Raw genomic sequence first — 21,162 nt, forward strand, 5'->3', positions numbered from 1 at the left:
ATGGCATATGGTATGCTTGGCACCATACTATAATTTTCAGGGCAGGTCTCTGTCTTAATGGGTGCTGAATAAACATTTGTTGCTTTCATTTATGCCGGTGATAAAACAACTGCAACCAACACCCAGGTTTATCTGGCCTCGTAAGATCAAGATGGAAGAACCAGAAGAGTGCTGTGAATTTCCATGAAATTAAAAGACACTTGTTCCTTGGAAGAAAAGCTATAACAAGCCTAGACAGCGTATTAAAAAGCAGAGACATTACTTTGCCAACAAAGGTCCAGATAGAAGAACTGATGCTTTCAAACTGTGGTATTGGAGAAGACTCTTGAGAGTCCCTCGGACAGCAAGGAGATCAAACCAGTCAATCCTAAGGGAAATCAACCCTGAATACTCATTGGAAGGACTGATACTGAAGTTGAAGTTCCAATACTCTGGCCACCTGATGCAGAGTCAACTCATTGGAAAAGACCCTGATACTGGGAAAGGTTGAGGGCAGGAGGAGAAAGGGGTGACAGAGGATGAGATAGTTGGATGGCATCACCGATCCAATGGACATGAATTTGAGCAGACTCCAGGAGATAGTGAAGGATGGAGAAGCCTGGTGTGCTACAGTCCATGGGGTTGCAAAGAGTCAGACACGACTGAGCAACTGAACAACAGTTATGTGTGAGTTGCTCATTAACTCTAAGTATTTCTGGACATTTTCTCTTCAAAGATTCTCTACAGCCAGTAAGTAAACACTTGCTCATAACTGGAACTTCTCTATGGGAGTTTGCTGTTTTATCTGTCTACAATGCATAATGATTATTAACGTCCAGTGCAGTACCTTCAAAAAGAGACACCTCTCCTTAAGGCAGAAGAGTAAGATGGAGGAAAAATGTGGACTAGTACAAATAGCAGTCGGTAAGCTCTTTTTGTGGAGAAGGAAATGGCAACCCACTCCAGTGTTCTTGCCTGGAGAATCCCAGGGATGGGAGAGCCTGGTGGGCTGCCGTCTATGGGGTCGCACAGAGTCGGACACGACTGAAGCGACTTAGCAGCAGCAGCAGCAGCAAGCTCTTTTTGAAATTATCTTTATTCAGGCCTCATTACCCACAAAATCTAAGAGGTTTTAGGCTCTATACTGCAAATAAACTGAGATATAATGTAATGCCAATCCATTTTTAAGTGTATTTACTCACGCCTCAAAAACGTTCTGCACTTCGTCCACCACTTCTAGTTGTTTTAAGTGGGCGGGTTGTTTGGAATCACTTAGTCTGCCATCATGAAAAGCATGCATCCTACCCAAAACTGATCTGCTTAATTCCTTCTGGTCAAACACATCTACATTGTTCTAGAATCCACAATTTTGAAAATATAACAAGTTTATTTGCAATTACAGAAACAGGTCAACTGTTCACGAAATCAAGTGAACATTTTAGACAGTATATGAACATGGAGTCACCTTTAAAATACATTTGCGTATTGAGATGACTATGCTTAGAGCCAAGCCATTTCCGGAACTCTAATAAAAAAGTATCTGACAGAAGTGAAACTGGCCTGGAGAAAGACTAATGAAACACCTAAGAAGCAGAATTTTGAAATGTGATAAGGACAATTATGGCTGATATAGCCCCAACCACAAGGAATTCACTTTAGACTATTAAGCAGAAATTCTGCTGAGAGAAGGAAGGAAGCCAGTGGACACTTCTTCCTACACCTGTTTCTACTCTGGAAGCCACAGCAAAGAAAGTGTTAGTCGCTCAGTCGCGTCCAACTCTTGAGACCCCACGGACCATAGCCCGCCAGGCTCCTCTGTCCATGGATTTCTCCAGGCAAGAATACTGGAGTGGGTTCCCATTCCCTTCTCCAGGGAATCTTCCCAACCCAGGGATCAAACCTGGGTCTCCTGCATTGGAGGCAGATGCTTTACCATCTGAGCCACTAGGGAAATCCACAGCAAGGTCTCTGCCAAAATAGAAATCTCATATTATTCTCTTAAAATACAGAGCCTTGGTTCAAATGGTCATGGCATTTCCCCTCCACACCAATATAACAAGACTAATGTTTGCAAAGAAAAGGCCTCTAAAATTCATTCCAAACTTCTGCAAGAAAAAAAAAATCCCCTTTAAATCATAAGCTATTTAGACTTATTTTAAAAGAGAGAGAATTTTGAAAAATATGTACAGAAAAAAAAAAAAAGACTGACCCACTCGAAATGCTAGTGGTTTTCCTTTATTTAAGTTTTCTTGTTCTCTGTGGTGGGCTAATACTTTCTGAAGAAGCACCTGGGCTAACTCCTTTTTCCTGCTGTGTGTTGATTCTACAAGAGTTATGGCCTCCGCCAAACAGGCCCTCTGGCCTTGGATTAAACCAGCATAGAGCTTATCCACAAGTCTTTGTTCTTTATCAGAAAGCCCTTCTGTATGTTCCTCTAAGGTTGTTTGCAGACATAATTTTCTTGTTAAACCATTCGATGGCAGCATCCACTTTGCACAATGAAGTCCAGGAGAACTGAGCAGCTGAGCACACGGGACTCCAGATCCGAGGTGAGGACTTGGGTGAAAGATGAAGCGGTAACATCGGAAAGGTGTTCTCACAAGGCCTTTTAGGAAGTGCTGGTGAGGACGCTGGAGCAGCATGGGAATATTCATTGTGCTTGTAATTGAAGAAAACGATGGATGGTTTTTGGTTCAATGTGACTTTTGACTCCCTAAAAGAGGAAAAAAAAACGTATTTCGCCAGTTCAACATCCAACTAAGATATTAAATGGTGAAGTGGCAAGCTTAGTGTCCTCCCTAGATTCCAAAACACACAGAATCAGGGATTTTGATAGTACAAAGGCATAAAAGTTTCTTCCCAAACTTAAGAGCGAAGACTCCCACCTTGTCCAGGGTTAATATTCAGAGTAACCCAAACCATGAAACTGTTGCTCTGCTGTGAAGTGCACAGCACATTAAAATTTTCTTTTAAACAAAAACCAAACCAACTCCCTCCCCCAAAAAAACCACAACCCATTAGGATAGAAACTTTACATAATGTTATTTTCTTCTGTCTACAAACCTTTTATTTATCATAACAATTTCCTCAGATTGAATATACCCTATTTTGAAACTCATTCAATAGGTTAAAAAAAAAATCCCTTTGTTATTCATCTCCACAAAAGGAAAGTGCCTAGTAATACAGGCATTGAGGCATAAGTTTAGATCCATGTACGTATTCAAATGGGCTTCCCTGGTAGCTCAGCTGGTAAAGAATCCACCTGCAATGCAGGAGACCCTGGTTCGATTCTTGGGTTGGGAAGATCCCCTGGAGGGGGGCATGGCAACCCACTCCAGTGCTTGTGCCCGGAGAATCCCATGGCCAGAGAAGCCTGGTGGGCTACAGTCCATGGGGTCACAAAGAGTGGGACACAACTGAGTGACTGAGCACAGCACAGCATGTATTCAACAGACTCACCTGGAACACAGACAGACGCCAAGAATGGTCTAACATTCCACACAAACCACCACACCCACCAACACAAGCCTGTGTGGGAAATGAACTGTGGGCTTTCTGGAACCTGATCCAGTGCATCTCAAAGTATGGAAAGAACCACTTGGGTGCTTTTAAAACTACATACCCCAGCCGCAAGAATTAGAATCTTGTGGGTAAGCACACTAAAGTCGGCACGAGTATGGAACTGGACAAGGGTGTGTTACTTAGATTTACTGATATTCTGCTCGACTGTATTAGCCAATGAAGGCTGACAGGGTCCACTGAGAGTCAGGAGAGTGCAGAGGTTATGGGCCATGGCCACTCGGCATCTCTGCCACGTAAGCAATAATGACCTTGGGCAAGCTACTTAACCACTGTGCGCCTCAGCTTCCTCTCGAATTAAGAGAACAGATCAAGGACTAGGAAAGCTGTGAGAACAAAATGAGTTAATTCATATAAGCAGCTGGGGACAGTGCTTGGCACAGAGTAAGAGCTTAATAAACTTAATTAGCTTTTATTATTGAGATGCCAATTTATAAAACTTTAGTAAAAATTATGTCAGGCAAATGACATATAATGCTTAACTCTCCATTCATGATTATTTGAAATTTTTGGTTTTCAAGTGCCATGTAGCACAATGAAATAAATTACTTTATTGCTCTAAAGTACCTCTCTAAATTATATTTCAAGGCCAGCAGAAAATTAATTTTAACTAAATAACAGTTTTATTAGGAGAAAAAAAGAAACATTTTAAGATTTTTTTTTATTGTTACAACTATAACTGCACATCATTTTTCTATTAGTCTTATTCTAAAAGTACAATTTAATTTAAAATGTGTAAAAATGTATCCAAAAGTTCAAAACATCCACTACCACCCTTCACAGAAATACACAAGGAGACATTTAAAACAAAAAAAAGTTAAGAGGGGTTCTATTCTGGAAGCTCTCTCCGAGACCACATTAAACACACTTCTCATGCATACCACTATCACTACCACCAAACTGGACACGCACAGGCGAGGCGATCTTCTGAGCAGTACTACTGTCCACGTCCCGCGCCAGGTTACAAGAACAACAGTGAAAAAAAAAAAAAAAGATAATGTTTTTGATGGTGGTGACAATGATATTTTATTATGTTCCAGTCACCGTACTATAAACTTCTATATTAGCACCCAAAGGCTGCTGTAACAAATTACCATAAACTCTGTGGATTAAAACCACAGAAACCTATCTCATGGTTCTGGAGGTGGGAAGTCAGAGACCAAAATGTTAGGAGGACGTTGCTCCCTCTGAAGGCTCTAGATGGAGACTGTTCCCTGCTCCTCCCAGCTTCCTGGGGCATCAGGGGCTCCTCAGCTCATAGTTAAAAGACTCCAATATCTGCCTCCTTCTTCACATGGCCTACTCTTTGTGTCTCTCTTCTGTGTGGGTATTTATCACTGAATTGGGCCCATTCAGATAATCCAAGATGGTCTCATCCCAAGGTCTTTAACTTAATTATATCTGCAAAGATCCTTTTTCCAAAGAGAATCACATTCTCCAGTTCCAGAGATAAGGACGTGGACAAATCATTTTAGAGACCACCATTCACTCCACTACACCTCCTTTGCTGGACTGCCTCATTATCTTACCCTAAATGGTCTAAACCCAGCACTTTAACAGCTCATAGTACTCCAAACACTGTGTTTGGAGAAAGAACGCACTGTGAGAACAGACAGGTCATGGAAAAGAACTTTCCTGGGGCAGGACAAGGTTCAAAGTCACCGAGGAGTCAATGCCGGGGCTGGGTCTGAAAGGTTAAATAAAGCTGCAGAAAGAAGAGGCAGGCCTTCCAGGCTGAGGACATACTTGTACAGAGGCTGAGCTTGGTCTCTACCACATCAGAGAAGACTGAGGAACTCAAAGAAGCAGTCACTGGGCATATATATTGGGTTGGCCAAAAAGTTTGTTTGGGTTTTCCAAGCTGTTACAGGAAGACATGAATGACCTTCTTGGCCAACCCAATATATTGGAACTAGTGCTGCCCAGGCTGCAGGAGGGCAGAGAGGAGCTACTCCATGTTCAAGGTCAGGAGGGGCGACCTCGTCCAAGGTAATGAGCAGTGGCTGTGCTTTGCTGGAGCAGCCGTGAAGAGATACCCCACGTCCAAGGTAAGAGAAACCCAACTGAGACAGTAGGTGTTGCGAGAGGACATCAGAGGCCAGACACACTGAAACCATAATCACAGAAAACTAGTCAATCTAATCATACGGACCACAGCCTTGTCTAACTCAATGAAACTAAGCCAAGCCCTGTGGGGCCACCCAAGACGGGTGGGTCATGATAGAGAGGTCTGACAGAAGGTGGTCCACTGGAGAAGGGAATGGCAAACCACTTCAGTATTCTTGCCTTGAGAACCCCATGAACAGTGTGAAAAGGCAAAATGATAGGATACTGAAAGAGGAACTCCCCAAGTCGGTAGGTGCCCAATATGCTACTGGACATCAGTGGAGAAATAACTCCAGAAAGAATGAAGGGATGGAGCCAAAGCAAAAACAATGCCCAGTTGTGGATGTGACTGGTGATAGAAGCAAGGTCTGATGCTGTAAAGAGCAATATTGCATAGGAACCTGGAATGTCAGGTCCATGAATCAAGGCAAATTGGAAGTGGTCAAACAAGAGATGGCAAGAGTGAATGTCGACATTCTAGGAATCAGCGAACTGAAATGGACTGGAATGGGTGAATGTAACTCAGATGACCATTATATCTACTACTGTGGGCAGGAATCCCTTAGAAGAAATGGGAGTAGCCATCATGGTCAACAGAAGAGTCCGAAATGCAGTACTTGGATGCAATCTCAAAAATGACAGAATGATCTCTGTTCATTTCCAAGGTAAACCATTCAATATCACGGCGATTCAAGCCTATGCCCCAACCAGTAACGCTGAAGAAGCTGAAGTTGAACAGTTCTATGAAGACCTACAAGACCTTTTAGAACTAACACCCAAAAAAGATGTCCTTTTCATTATAGGGGACTCGAATGCAAAACTAGGAAGTCAAGAAACACCTGGGGTAACAGGCAAATTTGGCCTTGGAATATGGAATGAAGCAGGGCAAAGGTTAATAGAGTTTTGCCAAGAAAATGCACTGGTCATAACAAACACCCTCTTCCAACAACACAAGAGAAGACTCTACACATGGACATCACCAGATGGTCAACACCAAAATCAGATTGATTATATTCTTTGTAGCCAAAGATGGAGAAGCTCTATTACAGTCAGCAAAAACAAAACCGGGAGCTGACTGTGGTTCAGATCATGAACTCCTTATTGCCAAATTCAGATTTAAATTGAAGAAAGTAGGGAAAACCACTAGATCATTCAGGTATGACTTAAATGAAATCCCTTATGATTATACAGTGGAAATGAGAAATAGATTTAAGGGACTAGATCTGATAGACAGAGTGCCTGATGAACTATGGACGGAGGTTCGTGACATTGTACAGGAGACAGGGATCAAGACCATCCCCATGGAAAAGAAATGCAAAAAAGCAAAATGGCTGTCTGAGGAGGCCTTACAAATAGCTGTGAAAAGAACAGAAGGAAAGATATAAGCATCTTATTGCAGACTTCCAAAGAATAGCAAGGAGAGATAAGAAAGCCTTCCTCAGGGATCAATGCAAAGAAATAGAGGAAAACAACAGAATGGGAAAGACTAGAGATCTCTTCAAGAAAATTAGAGATACCAAGGGAACATTTCATGCAAAGACGGGCTCGATAAAGGACAGAAATGGTATGGACCTAACAGAAGCAGAAGATATTAAGTGGTGGTGGCAAGAATACACAGAAGAACTGTACAAAAAAGATCTTCATGACCCAGATAATCACGATGGTGTGATCACTCACCTAGAGCCAGACATCCTGGAATGTGAAGTCAAGTGGGCCTTAGAAAGCATCACTACGAACAAAGCTAGTGGAGGTGATGGAATTCCAGTTGAGCTATTTCAAATCCTGAAAGATGATGCTGTGAAAGTGCTGCACTCAATATGCCAACAAATTTGGAAAACTCAGCAGTGGCCACAGGACTGGAAAAGGTCAGTTTTCATTCCAGTCCCAAAGAAAGGCAATGCCACGAATGCTCAAACCACTGCACAACTGCACTCATCTCGCATGTTAATCAAGTAATGCTCAAAATTCTCCAAGCCAGGCTTCAGCAATACGTGAACCGTGAACTTCCTGATGTTCAAGCTGGTTTTAGAAAAGGCAAAGGAACCAGAGATCAAATTGCCAACATCCGCTGGATCATGGAAAAAGCAAGAGAGTTCCAGAAAAACATCTAGCTCTGCTTCACTGACTATGCAATAGTGGACCACAATAAACTGTGGAAAATTCTTCAAGAGATGGGAATACCAGACCACCTGACCTGCCTCTTGAGAAATCTGCATGCAGGTCAGGAAGCAACAGTTAGAACTGGACATGGAACAACAGACTGGTTCCAAATAGGAAAAGGAGGACGTCAAGGCTGTATATTGTCACCCTGCTTATTTAACTTATATGCAGAGTACATCATGAGAAATGCTGGGCTGGAAGAAGCACAAGCTGGAATCAAGATTGCTGGGAGAAATATCAATAACCTCAGATATGCAGATGACACCACCCTTACGGTAGAAAGTGAAGAGGAACTCAAAAGCCTCTTGATGAAAGTGAAAGAGGAGAGTGAAAAAGTTGGCTTAAAGTTCAACATTCAGAAAACTAAGATCATGGCATCTGGTCCCATCACTTAATGGCAAATAGATGGGGAAACGATGCAAACTTGACAGACTTTATTTTTGGGGGGCTCCAAAATCACTGCAGATGGTGACTGCAGCCATGAAATTAAAAGATGTTTGCTCCTTGGAAGAAAAGATATGACCAAACTAGACAACATATTAAAAAGCAGAGACATTACTTTGCCAACAAAGGTCTGTCTAGTCAAAGCTTTGGTTTTTCCAGTGGTCATGTACGGATGTGAGAGTTGGACTATAAAGACAGCTGAGATCCGAAGGATCGATGCTTCTTAACTGTGGTGTTGGAGGAGACTCTTGAGAGTCCCTTGGACTGCAAGGAGATCCACCCAGTCCATCCTAAAGGAAATCAGTCCTGAATACTCATTGGAAGGACTGATGTTGAAGCTGAAACTCCAATCCTTGGCCACCTGATGTGAAGAACTGATTCATTTGAGAAAACCCTGATGTTGGGAAAGACTGAAAGTGAGAAAAGAAGGGGACAATAGAGAAGGAGATGGTTGGATGGCCTCACCAACTCAATGGACATGAATTTGGGTAAACGCCGGGAGTTGGCGATGGACAGGGAGGCTTGGCGTGCTGCACTCCATGGGGTTGCAGAGTGGGACATGACTGAGCGACTGAACTGAACTTCCATGTTAGGATCCTCAAAGTTTGCCATGGAGTCTGACACACTGCAATTATTCTAAAGAATGCTAATCTGATCTTATTTCATTTCCCACTTGTCTGTCACTCAAGAGTGTATGAACCATTTCGAATACTTTATTTCACTTTACTCTCCCAGACAATTCCATGAAGACAACTGGATAGTTATTCTCATTTAATAACAGAAACTAAGAGTGAGTTCGGAGAAGGCGATGGCACCCCACTCCAGAAATCTTGCCTGGAAAAAATCCCATGAATGGAGGAGCCTGGTGGGCTGCAGTCCATGGGGTCGCTAAGAGTCAGACACAACTGAGTGACTTCACTTTCCCTTTTCACTTTCATGCACTGGAAAAGGAAATGGCAGCCCACTCCAGTGTTCTTGCCTGGAGAATCCCAGGGACGGGGGAGCCTAGTGGGCTGCCATCTATGGGGTCGCACAGAGTCGGACACGACTGAAGCGACTTAGCAGCAGTAGCAGCAGCAGCAGCAAGAGTGAGTTAGCTGACTACAGTCATTGCCAGTGGACTCAAACCCAGGTTTTTGACTCTCTGTGGCATTTTTTCCTCCATAAATTGTTTTAGAATAAAGGAGCTCCTTTGGGAAATAGGTATTAGTAACTCTGTGCCTCCCAAAGTGGTAAGAAGCGTTTTCAGTGTACAGTGATGGGGTAGCATTAGGAGGAGCCAAAGAACAAGCTACATTTAAAATATTTAATTAACTTAATTAAAAAATTTTTTACATTAATTCTTTAATTAATTCTTACCATGACAATCTCTTACCCAACAGACCTATGCTCTCAAAAAGAGCAAAGTAATATAAAGAGAAAGAGAGAAACAAGATCTTAAAGCATGCATTCAATACCTGATCACCTACTACATGTCATGCAGTGGTTTAGCACTGGGGTTGCAACACTGATCTAACGGGACAATAGCTCTTGCCCCCATGAAGCTAACATCCACGTAAGGGAAACAGACAACAGGCTAGGAATAAGGAGGTCAGTGTGGCCGGAGGTGAATGAGCAAGAAAGAAAGTGTAAGGGAGAAAGCCAAAGAGGGGGTCAGATACAGGGCCTCAAAGATGACTGGAAGGAATTCGACTTTGAGTGAAAGGGAAGTCAAGGGAGAGAGGAGAACCCAATCTGACTTCCCTTCAGATCAAAGGGATCTGATGCAGATGCAAGAACAGAAAGGATAAGAGCAGCTAAGAAACTACTGCAAAAATGCAGCTGAGATAACAGAGACCGCGACCAGGTGGGCTGGAGTTAGATGCTGGATGAATTCTGGAGGAGCTGGTAATACATGAGACGTGGATGGGAGAGAAAGAGAACCCTTAAGGATGAGGCACAGGTTTTATCTTGCACCAACATCCATTGATCATAGAAAGAGCAAGGGGATTCCAGAAAAACGTCTACTTCTGCTTCACTGAGTAAGCTAAAGCCTCTGACTGTGAGGATCACAAAAAACTGTGGAAAATTCTTAAAGAGACGGGATTACCAGACCATCTTACCTGCCTCCTGAGAAACCTGTATGCAGGTCAAGAAGCAACAGTTAGAACCGGACATGGAACAATGGACTGGTTCAAAATTGGGAAAGGAGTACATCAAGGCTGTATATTGTCACCCTGCTTATTTAACTTCTATGCAGAGCGGTGGTGGTGGTGGTGGTTTAATAGCTAAGTCGTGTCCGACTCTTGTGACCTCAGGGACTGTAGCCTGCCAGGCTCCTCTATCCATGGGACTCTCCAGGCAAGAATACCGGAATGGGTTGCCATTTCCTTCTCCAGGGGATCTTCCCAACCTAGTAATGGAACCCGGGTCTCCTGCACTTCAGGCAGATTCTTTACCAACTGAGCCCCCTCTATGCGGAGTACATCATGCTAAATGCTGGACTGGATAAATCAAAACTGGAATCAAGATTGTTGGGAGAAGTATAAACAACCTTAGAAATACAGATAACAACACTCTAATGGCAGAAAGTAAAGAGGAACTAAAGAGCCTCTTGATGAAGGTGAGAGAGGAGAGTGAAAAAGCTGGCTTAAAACTCAACATTCAAAAAACTAAGATCATGGCATCTGGTCCCATCACTTTATAGCAAATAGATGGGGAAACAATGCAAACAATGCCAGATTTAATTTTCTTGGGCTCCAAAATCACTGTGGATGGTGACTGCAGCCATGAAATTAAAAGACACTTGCTCCTTGGAAGAAAAGCTAGACAAACCTAGACAGAGTATTAAAAAGCAGAGACATCACTTTGCCAACAAAGGTCCATCTAATCAAAGCTATGGTTTTTCCAGTAGTCATGTATGGATGTGAGAGTTGGACCATTAAAGGGGCTGAGCACCGAAGAATTAATGATTTTGAACTGTGATGCTGGAAAAGACTCTTGAGAGTCTCTTGGACTGCAAGGAGATCAAACCAGTCAATTCTAAAGGAAATCAACCCTGAAGGACTGGTGTGAAGCTGAAGCTCCAACTCTTGGCCACCTGATGCCAAGATTCGACTCACTATGACTCTGATGCTGGGAAAGATTGAAGGCAGGAGGAGAAGGGGGCACCAGAGGATGACATGGTTGGATGGCATCACTGACTCAATGGACATGAGTTTGAGCAAACGCCAGAAGCCAGTGAAGGACAGGGAAGCCTGATGTTCCCAGGATGGCAAAGAGTCAGACACAACTTGTGACTGAACAACAACAATAAATATCAATAGAATATAGATTTTGCTCTAACATTTAGAATAGTGATTTCTTACAACAATTTATTTGTAGTTTTTCTCAGAAAATCCATACCAGCTATCTGACAAGCTTATGGCTTATATCGTAGGATTTATAACAATTTGGGATTGTAAAGTTCCCTGCCCTTTCATGCCAACAGAAATCTGAAAAGGTCTTTAAATGAAAAGAAAGAGCCAGGAAGAGGATAACATTTTAGGTCATTCATTCTTTGCCAAAACTAGAAAGCTATCCACATGTATATAATTTCAGAATTTTATACTTTCAAATCTCTCCCTGAGGGCTGATTTTCTTGGTGCTTCCAAACCCTCTGGACCTTCTGAAAGGCAGAGCAGCAGCTGCTACCTTTTACTGAATGTTGACGATGTGTGAGCTATTGAGCAGGCATTCCCTCAGCTAAGCCTGAGAACAGCAGATGAGAGTCCATTTCACAGGTGAGGCTAGTAAGGCGAGGCTGACCGACCAATGCCTAACAACCAGTGGCAGAATCTGGGGAAACTACAGATTTCATTGAGCCAGATAACCTCAGATATGCAGATGACACCACCCTTATGGCAGAAAGTGAAGAGGAACTAAAAAGCCTCTTGATGAAAGTGAAAGTGGAGAGTGAAAAAGTTGGCTTAAAGCTCAACATTCAGAAAACGAAGATCATGGCATCCGGTCCCATCACTTCAGGGGAAATAGATGGGGAAACAGTGGAAACAGCATCAGACTTTATTTTTTTGAGCTCCAAAATCACTGCAGATGGTGACTGCAGCCATGAAATTAAGACACTTACTCCTTGGAAGTAAAGTTATGACCAACCTAGATAGCATATTCAAAAGCAGAGACATTATTTGCCAACAAAGGTTCGTCTAGTCAAGGCTATGGTTTTTCCTGTGGTCACGTATGGATGTGAGAGTTGGACTGTGAAGAAGGCTGAGTGCCAAAGTATTGATGCTTTTGAGCTGTGGTGTTGGAGAAGACTCTTGAGAGTCCCTTGGACTGCAAGGAGATCCAACCAGTCCATTCTGAAGGACATCAGCCCTGGGATTTCTTTGGAAGGAATGATGCTAAAGCTGAAACTCCAGTACTTCGGCCACCTCATGGGAAGAGTTGACTCATTGGAAAAGACTCTGATGCTGAGAGGGATTGGGGGCAGGAGGAGAAGGGGACGACAGAGGATGAGATGGCTGGATGGCATCACTGACTCGATGGATGTGAGTCTGGGTGAATTCCGCGAGTTGGTGATGGACAGGGAGGCCAGGCATGCTGTGATTCATGGGGTTGCAAAGAGTCGGACACGACTGAGTGACTGAACTGAACTGATACAGTATCAACTCTAGATTCTTGTATAAAAAGAGGAGTGGTGTCATGTCGCATTAAGGGAACACCAAATAATATCTGGTTATGGCACAGGCTGTTTATCTTCGTGTTGTTCCTTTCTCTCTTTCTCTTTGGCTTAGGCCAAAAGGAAAACTTAATTTACATTTTCTGTACAAACCTTATCAGTAGGAGATCCTAATAATATATTAGGTGAAAGAACAGACCAAATTTCTAAAATTTTTAATGTTTTCTTGTTCTACACAGAATAATTCCACTTGACAACTAAATGTAAAATATACTTAAACCCATTAATTTCACAAAACCAACTGGATTTTAAAGAAGTCCGTAAACTTTTTAAAAGCCAATACAGAGGATTTCCCTCAATATTGATGCAGTGGTTAAGAATCCGCCTGCCAATACAAGGCACATGGGTTCAGTGATCCCTAGTCCGAAAGATTCCACATGCCTTGGAACAAATAAAGCCTGTGTGCCATTACTACCAAAGCCTGCAAGCCATAGAGCCTGCGCTCTGCAAGGAGGAGCCACCGCGATGAGAAGCCTGTGCAGCACAATGAAGGGTAGCCCCCATTCACTGCAACTAGAAAAAGCCCGCACGCGGCAGGGAAGATGAAGTGTAGTCAAAAGTAATAATACAGAAATAAATCACAATAACGGCTCTTGCTCACAGTTTATAAAAAGCGCCAATACGACTCCGCCTTCCATGAGCACCTTTCTGCCTGGATGTACATGTCACAGACAGAACAGACTAAGTCTACTACAGTGGCAAAATCATGCAGGCCCAGGTGGCTCAGCGGTAGAGAACCTGCCTGCCAATGCAGGAGACCTGGGTTCAATCCTGGTCCGGGAAGATCCACTGAAGAGGAAATGGCAACCCACTCCAGTATTCTTGCCTGGGAAATCCCACGGACAGAGGAGCCTGGCGGCTACAGTCCACAGGGTTGCAGAACAGTCCGACACAACTTAGCAACAACAGGGAGAAGGACTTCCCACCTGTTCATGGATCTAAGCACCTTTTCTTGCTTTCTTAGGGAAAGAAATCAAAGAAGCAGGCCAATAATCAAACCGTTTCAATGAATTTTCACAATTCCTAAGGAGTATGGTTTCATCCTACAACTTTACACTGAGCACCAGGAAAATAAAAAGAAATTTTGTAGCACTTACAACACTCAGTAAGATACCTCAAAGCACCACTATTCCTAATAAACCAGAAAGTCTACTTATTAATATATAATGAAAGCACCAAGTAGGCAAAAATACTGAAAGAGGTTGGGTAAGTACATCCCCTCTCCTGCAAGAGGGTTCATATGGACAGCAGGTGCGTGGTTTCACACTTGTTTTCCTCTAAATATCTTTTACATCCATTCCATTCTCTTACCATCACGCCCAGATTTCTCTACTATAATGGCTTTCAAACTCTGACAGAAGTTCATAGAAAGAAACACACTTACACCAGTCAATACACAGACATATACCTGAAACGAGCTTCACAGAACATTTTTTATCCCTATTGCATGTGCTATATGCTAATACTTTTCAAGTTTTTCTTAAAATGAAGATCATAATCTACCAATGGGCACAACCTATTATAGCCATTGCTATGGCCAGTATTTTTAACAAACTTGTCTTTATGGAAATTTAAAAAAATTGTGCATCAAAAGACAATGTCAACAGAGTAAAAAGCAACCCACAGGATGGGAGAAAATACTTGCAAATCATATACCCGACACGAGATTAATATCCAGAATATATAAAGAACTTCTGAAACTCAGCAACAGAAACAACCCAAATCAAAAATGTGCCAAGGGCTTGAACAGACAGTTCTCCAGGAAGATACACAAATGATTAATATGCACATGAAAAGATATTCACCATAATCAATCATAAAGACAATGCAATTTAAAACTACAATGAGATACCACCCCACACCCATTAGAATGACTGCTAACTATGGCCATTATTAATTCATCTTCCATACTACCACTTATCCTCATAAAACGTAAAACTGACTATATTACTCTACTTAAAATACTTTAAAATGCTTAAAATACTTTAAAAGTTCCTTGTGTATTATTTGTTAAATTTTTTCTCCCCTGTGATTTAGCCATTCATTCATTGAGCAACTATTTACTAAGAGTCTACGGAGCTCTGTTATATCCTAGGAGCTCTGTTAAGGCCTTAGCATTCATTGGTATACGGATCCAACATGGCTCCTAACATGACGTTTATAATCCAGCCAGGACAGTCATTAAATAAGTTTCATATTCTTTATGAGTGCTCTTATCCACCTTTCCAAGTGAATTCATCCCCCTCCTCCACTCTTATCATATTGCTATAACTATCCTGATCTGCACGAAGGTCCCAGAAAGACTCAGTCTTTTATACATCGTGGCCATTGTCCTTGATGTCCCTTCTACTTGGAATGTCTTAATCACCTCACAAATTCCTCCTCAGCCTTCAAGATCAACTTAAAAGGGTCTCCTCTAAAAACATTTCTGTGGCCTCCTTTCTACACTCCTTCAGTCACCATTTCTAACTCTTGAAATCAGCATTACAATGCTGATCACATCATTTTGTGACCATTTTTTAAATAGTGTCAGTCTTCCTAGACTCAGTTATCACTGGATCCACAACATAGTTTATCAGTCACAGAATAAATGAATGAATGTATGCTATAATTTTGTATGTATAACTCCATTATGTTGATTACTTAGTTGACTGATGTTTGAAAACTTCAATTTTTCTAGATTTCACTGTATAAATATATTTTTAGGACTTCCTTCTTAAAGTCTGATTTCAATATATGGATGTTTTCCTTCATTAAAAATGTGTTCGGCAGCAGCCACTCTGACTTGGAATATTTGTCTTGAAATTGATCCAATGAATATGCTTAATTTCAATAACTACTCTGGCAAGAAACAGCAGAGAGGATTTCCAAAATCAATACATTAGGTCAGTGTCTGCAGCACAACAGTTCATACAGGCAAAGTGGTGTTACACCACATGTTTCCATTTCTCCAAGCCAGTTACTTTTAATGTGAAGCTAGGCTGTCAGATGCCATCCATCTGTTTACCATCTCCCACCACCCCCATGCAGGAGACCCAGGTTCGATCCCTGGGTTGAGAAGATCCCCTGGAGAAAGAAAGGGCAACTCACTCCAGTATTCTTGCCTCGAGAATTCCATGGACAGAGGAGCCTGGAGGGCTCAGTTCGTGGGGTCGCAAGTTGGACCCGACTTAGCGACTAAATCACCACTACCACCCCCAGTGGAGGCTTTACTTTCTCCTTTTCAAATAATTTTCAGAAAATCTGGATAGAACAGAATGGCTTTTTAAATAAGCAACTTTTAACTAGGTCATTGTTATAGAAGAGTAATACAGAACATGTGCTGAACTCACACAGGGAATATTCTAAAGTTCTCTGTCCACTTTACCTTTTATATTACTCTTCCAGTTAGGACTGATTTCCCAACTTCTACTTTAAGGTATCAATCTCCTGGCTAAGTCTCGATTTTTCTAAATTCTATCACCAGCCAATGTTTTGATTCATTTCCACTGCTATTACCCTAGCTCAAATCTGAACTGGTCTTCAGGGGCTCTGAGACTAGCTATAGTACCTGGGCAATCTCTACTACTCTCCATATGAAAATATTAAGACTTACACACCAGAGTCAGACTATGAAATGAAACTGTGTACATGAGAGGGCCTGGCACCAACAGGTGTTAACCAACTGTAAGGAACCTTCTTTCCTTCTCTTTCCTCCCTTCCCCATCCTCCATCTTGGAAGACGCAGCAAGACTTATACTGAACCATGAATGTGATCTCCTTGCTAATCCACCTCAAATTCCTCCAATAGTTTCCCCCATGCTAGGACAGTAGTTCTCAGTGTGGTCCCCAGACCAACAGCAACTCCAGCAACTGAGAATGGACAAGAGGGAAATTCTCAAGCCCCACCCCAGAACTTCTGAAGCAAGAACTCTGGAGGTGGGGGCCATGCCTGCCACTCTCTCACAAACCTGCCAGGTGATTATGATGTAACTTCAAATTTGAGAACCACCGCCTGAGGATAAAGTCTAGTCTAGTATTGAAGGGTCTCCCAAACCAGTTTTCCTCCATTTACCGTACCTGCCTTCTCAGACTTCTCCTAAGGAGAGTTTACTTACGATCTTCCAAACCTGCTATTCACCTTCCAACTGAGATTTTACTCACTGGTTACATTCTCTTTTCTTTCTTTAAATATTTATTTACTTAGCTGCTTCACATTTATTCTTGCAGCATGCAGAATCTTTAGTTCTGAGATCTTAGTTCCCCCACCAAGGGATTGAACCCGGGGACCCCTACATTGGGAATGCAGAGTCCTAGCCACTAGACCAACAGGGAAGTCGTCATTGGTTACCTTCTTCTCCTCCATGACACCTCTCCGTTTCAACCCAGCTTAAATCCCACTGTTTTCTTAAATCCCTTCCTGACACAGTTTGCAGGAACTTTTTCCTCTCTTAATTCCAATTATTTCTGAGTACTCAGGTGATAATCTGCAGATGTCACAAACTGGCTGTTCCTGGCCATAGAGGGTATGTGAGTGCATAAAAGATTGGTTGCCAATTAACAATAAAAATCAAGAAATATTACAAAGATAGAGATTTTTGGCCTGTGATGGGGAAAGTCAGATCTGTGCATGAGGGACCCACATTCCCACATGGCAACAATCAGTGGAGGGGCACATGTTTCCAGCACTCACCAGCTCTTTCCATGCCAAATATAGGTTTTTAGACGTCTTCAAATATCTCAAACCGTAACTTACATTTCTTATGCAACTTTTTTTTTTTTTTTGGCTCTCCTAATAGAACACAGCCCTTAAAGGAACTGAACTGTCCTGGTTTTCATTACCTTGAGCACAAAACGATATGGGTTTTCACTACACAAAAGAACATTCTGGACATTATAGACCTCCCAAACAAGTAGAAATGTACACAGGCTTTTGGGAAACTCCTGATTTTCTACCAAGTAGTGTTTGTTTTCCAAAGTATATTAGGGCACAACTCTCAAGGTAATTAAAAAATTTCATGCAATTTTGGCTTAGACTGTCTTTCATAATAACAATTTGTATTTATCTTTCATAATGATAAACACAAATTACTTGAACACAGTACGTCTGCTGGAAGAGACCTAGGCTACGCCCGGCACAGTATTTCACCGAAACTTGATGCTGTCTGCGACTTCCTGCGACTTCCCGTCTAAGCCCTATTTTTATTTACTGATTTTTATTCCGTTAAAGACGAGGTTTAACCTCCCGCTTGGGTAGTTGCTACACTGAACTACAGCGCATTTTTACAGGCCACCGTCTAGTTAACCATTTACCAGCGGCAAACTACGAGCCACCTTATGGAAACTGTCTTACTGCGGCACAAGGGTAAAATCACAAGCTTGTCCAAAATAATGAAAAATGTAACACGCTGTTCACAGAGAATCTCCTTTTTCAGGAGAAAACCAACCAACCTTCCCTGTGAATCCATTTTGCCGACGCTTACTCGTTCCACGTTTCCCGCACCCCCATCATCATAGAACTCAATCACAGTCCCTTCCCCGAATTCCCTAGGGGGCGCCCCAGACGCAGAGCTGAGCCCCCGGCGGCCTGAGGCACGAGCCTGGCCCCAATCCGGACGCGGCGCGCAACCCCCGCCCCGTACTCACCCGCCCGCAGCCGTAAAAGTGCAGCACCCTCCTGCCCCGCCCCTTCCGGCGAGCCGCTTCGTCCCGCCCCCGCGCTCTCCCGCGCGCAGGCGCAGCGCCCATTGCCGGGTGTTGGGGCCCCGGGGAGCGACCCGGGGCTGGGCGGTGGCGTGGGGCGTGGCCTGGGTCCCGGAGGGCGTGGCCGCGGATTCCGGTGTGTGACGGCGGTCCAGGGAGCCTGAAGGCCTGGCGGCGTTCTCGAGGGTGGGGAGGTCTGCGGGGCGACGCCCGGGGCGCCGGACATCTGTCTGAGAAGTTCAGCAGAGAAGGGCGGTTGACGGTCTTTAGGGATAGCTTTTGCCCTCCTGTCGGTTCACAACAGCTCCACAGGCGGAGAGTAAAATCCTTCCTCTCCCGGCCTCGGCGCTTCGCGAAGCCGGGGAGATGGAGCTCGAGTCCGGTCCGGGTCCGCGCAGCCAGCGGCGGTCCCAGCCGCAACCTTTTCCTAACGCTTCCTGGAAGCTTAAAAGTATATGGGTGTACATATGTTCCCCCATAAATATATACCTATGGCTGATTCATATTGATGTATGTCAGAGGCCAAGACAATATTGTAAAGCAATTATCCTCTAATTAAAAAAATAACTATATGGGTGGAGGGTGAGACATGGGTCGTTTGATAATCTGGTGAAATTAAGGGAACTAAAGCTCGGCAAACAATTTCCAACCTGTGGGAGTGAATGCTCAGTGTTCAGTTGAAATACAACTCGAGTTTTTAAAGCATGGCGTGGTTTTTAACAGCTGAAGGGTTCGCAGTGTTTCCTCTTAAAAGTTACCCATATGTACTGATTCCTCTTTCCTAATTTGTACCAAAACCAAGGACCCACGCTCACCGCCGCCAGAAAGTCACCCGAAGAGGGAAGGCTCTCGCCTGAAGTGGGGGTGAAAACGAACATGCTTACTATTTGCGACCTCACTGGGAGTCAGAATAGTAACTAAGTTTTTTGGAAACCTGTTAGATCCGTTGTTGTTATTATTGTTTAGTAGCTAAGTCGTGGTGGACTCTGGAACCCCATGGACTGTAGCCTGTCAGGCTCCTCTGTCCATGGGATGTCCCAGGCAAGAATACTGGAGTGGGCTGCCATTCCCTTCCCCAGGGGATCTTCTCTGCCCAGAGATTGAACTCCTGGTTTCTGCCTTCTGGTCTGGTTTCTCCCTTTGGTCTCTCCTTCTGGTTTCTGCCGTTGCCAGGTGGGTCTTTAGCACTGAGCTACCAGGAAGAGTGAGCTTCCCTTGTGGCTCAGCTGGTAAAGAATCCGCCCGCAGTGCAGAAGACCTGGGTTTGATCCCTAGGTTGGGAAGATCCTCTGGAGAAAGGAAAGGCTACCCACTCCAGTATTCTGGCCTGGAGAATTGCATGGGCTGTATAGTCCATGGGGTCCCAAAGAGTCGGGTACGACTGAGTGGCTTTCACTTTTCACTTTCACGAGGAAGACTAGTAAAACCTGAGCTTGAGTTCTAGGACTTTTAGGAAATATTGGTATCTCCCATATGTTTGCTGTAATGTAGTAAAGACAATCATTAGGCAATAGCAGGGATCAAATTACAGTGAATAAAAAGTCGTAAATAGGTTCCTAATTATAATATTACAATTAGTGTCTGGAGCCGAAATCCCAGGCCCCCCGCATATGATTTGCATAATTGCATGCCTGTGGGAGGGATTAGACCTTCCTCTGTTATTTGTTGATTCTTACTGAATATGGAACAATAAAAAATGAATTAAGTCTTCCTTATCATCTTTATTATTCTTATTTAGACTAAAAGACAGCCACTTTTATCCCAGAGTAATTGTAGATCCAAGAAAAGTCAATTACAGAAACTAGAACTGAAGGCTGAGGGAGAGAGGCTGCTGGAAAGAACATGTAAGCAGACAAATCTGGTTTTAGATCTTAGCTCCTGAATAACATAATGATAGAATCTGGGAGAAGCTTCTTCCTTTAAGCCAGGAGCTGAGCATTAGAACAGTGTTTTGTGGTGGGTTTTGGAAAACTTTATGAAAGCTCAGTTTGCATATCCTAAGGAAATGGAGTTTGTAATTTAAAAATGATTTTTAATCCTTACCTGCTTTTTCACTTCAAACTCTAAAACATTTTAGTGCATTTCACTTTTTTTCCCCCTTACCTAAGTGTTCCCTGAAGCATATTCCATGGAACATTAGTACTTTGCAAAAAGTTAATAATTGCTTCATGGAAAAAAAAAAAAACCTCTAGCATCGATACTGAGTAAAACACAAATTATTGGAAGTACGGTGGTGTAGCATTCTTGTCAGAGCATTTAGAATCTGTTCTAATGTTCTAACATTTAGAAACACAGCTTGAATCTGTGAAGAAACAGTTTAATTCAGAATGTGATTTGTTTGGACTTTTCAATAATGTCAGTATCATGAAAGATAAGCAAGACAGAGTACTTGTCTGCATTAGTGGGCAACTGTAATTTGGATAGGAGTATGGATTTTTTTAGTCACTAGCCCGCCAAGCTCCTCTGTCCATGGAATTCTCCAGGCATGAATACTG

At 42.9% G+C, this 21,162-nt stretch overlaps 1 protein-coding gene and 1 non-coding gene across 4 annotated transcripts in view; both read right to left on the reverse strand.

The window, feature by feature from the left end:
• MMAA (metabolism of cobalamin associated A) overlaps nt 1–18,908 on the reverse strand; it is a 29,101-nt gene extending 10,193 nt beyond the window's left edge. The window contains exons 1-2 of one of the 3 annotated variants that reach the window (XM_005217497.5): nt 18,416–18,588; nt 2,189–2,692 (exon numbers count right to left, since the gene is read on the reverse strand). In XM_005217497.5, coding sequence (XP_005217554.2) covers nt 2,189–2,633 — 445 coding nt within the window. In that variant the 5' untranslated portion in view covers nt 2,634–2,692; nt 18,416–18,588. 3 annotated transcript variants of the gene reach the window in all.
• Nucleotides 1,859–1,930, reverse strand: TRNAW-CCA (transfer RNA tryptophan (anticodon CCA)). The gene has a single exon. It is a non-coding gene; the product is annotated as a tRNA-Trp (tRNA).
• Nucleotides 18,909–21,162: the final 2,254 nt, after the last annotated feature.

Source organism: Bos taurus, chromosome 17 (assembly GCF_002263795.3).
Source record: "Bos taurus isolate L1 Dominette 01449 registration number 42190680 breed Hereford chromosome 17, ARS-UCD2.0, whole genome shotgun sequence".
Classification (NCBI taxonomy): domain Eukaryota; kingdom Metazoa; phylum Chordata; class Mammalia; order Artiodactyla; family Bovidae; genus Bos; species Bos taurus.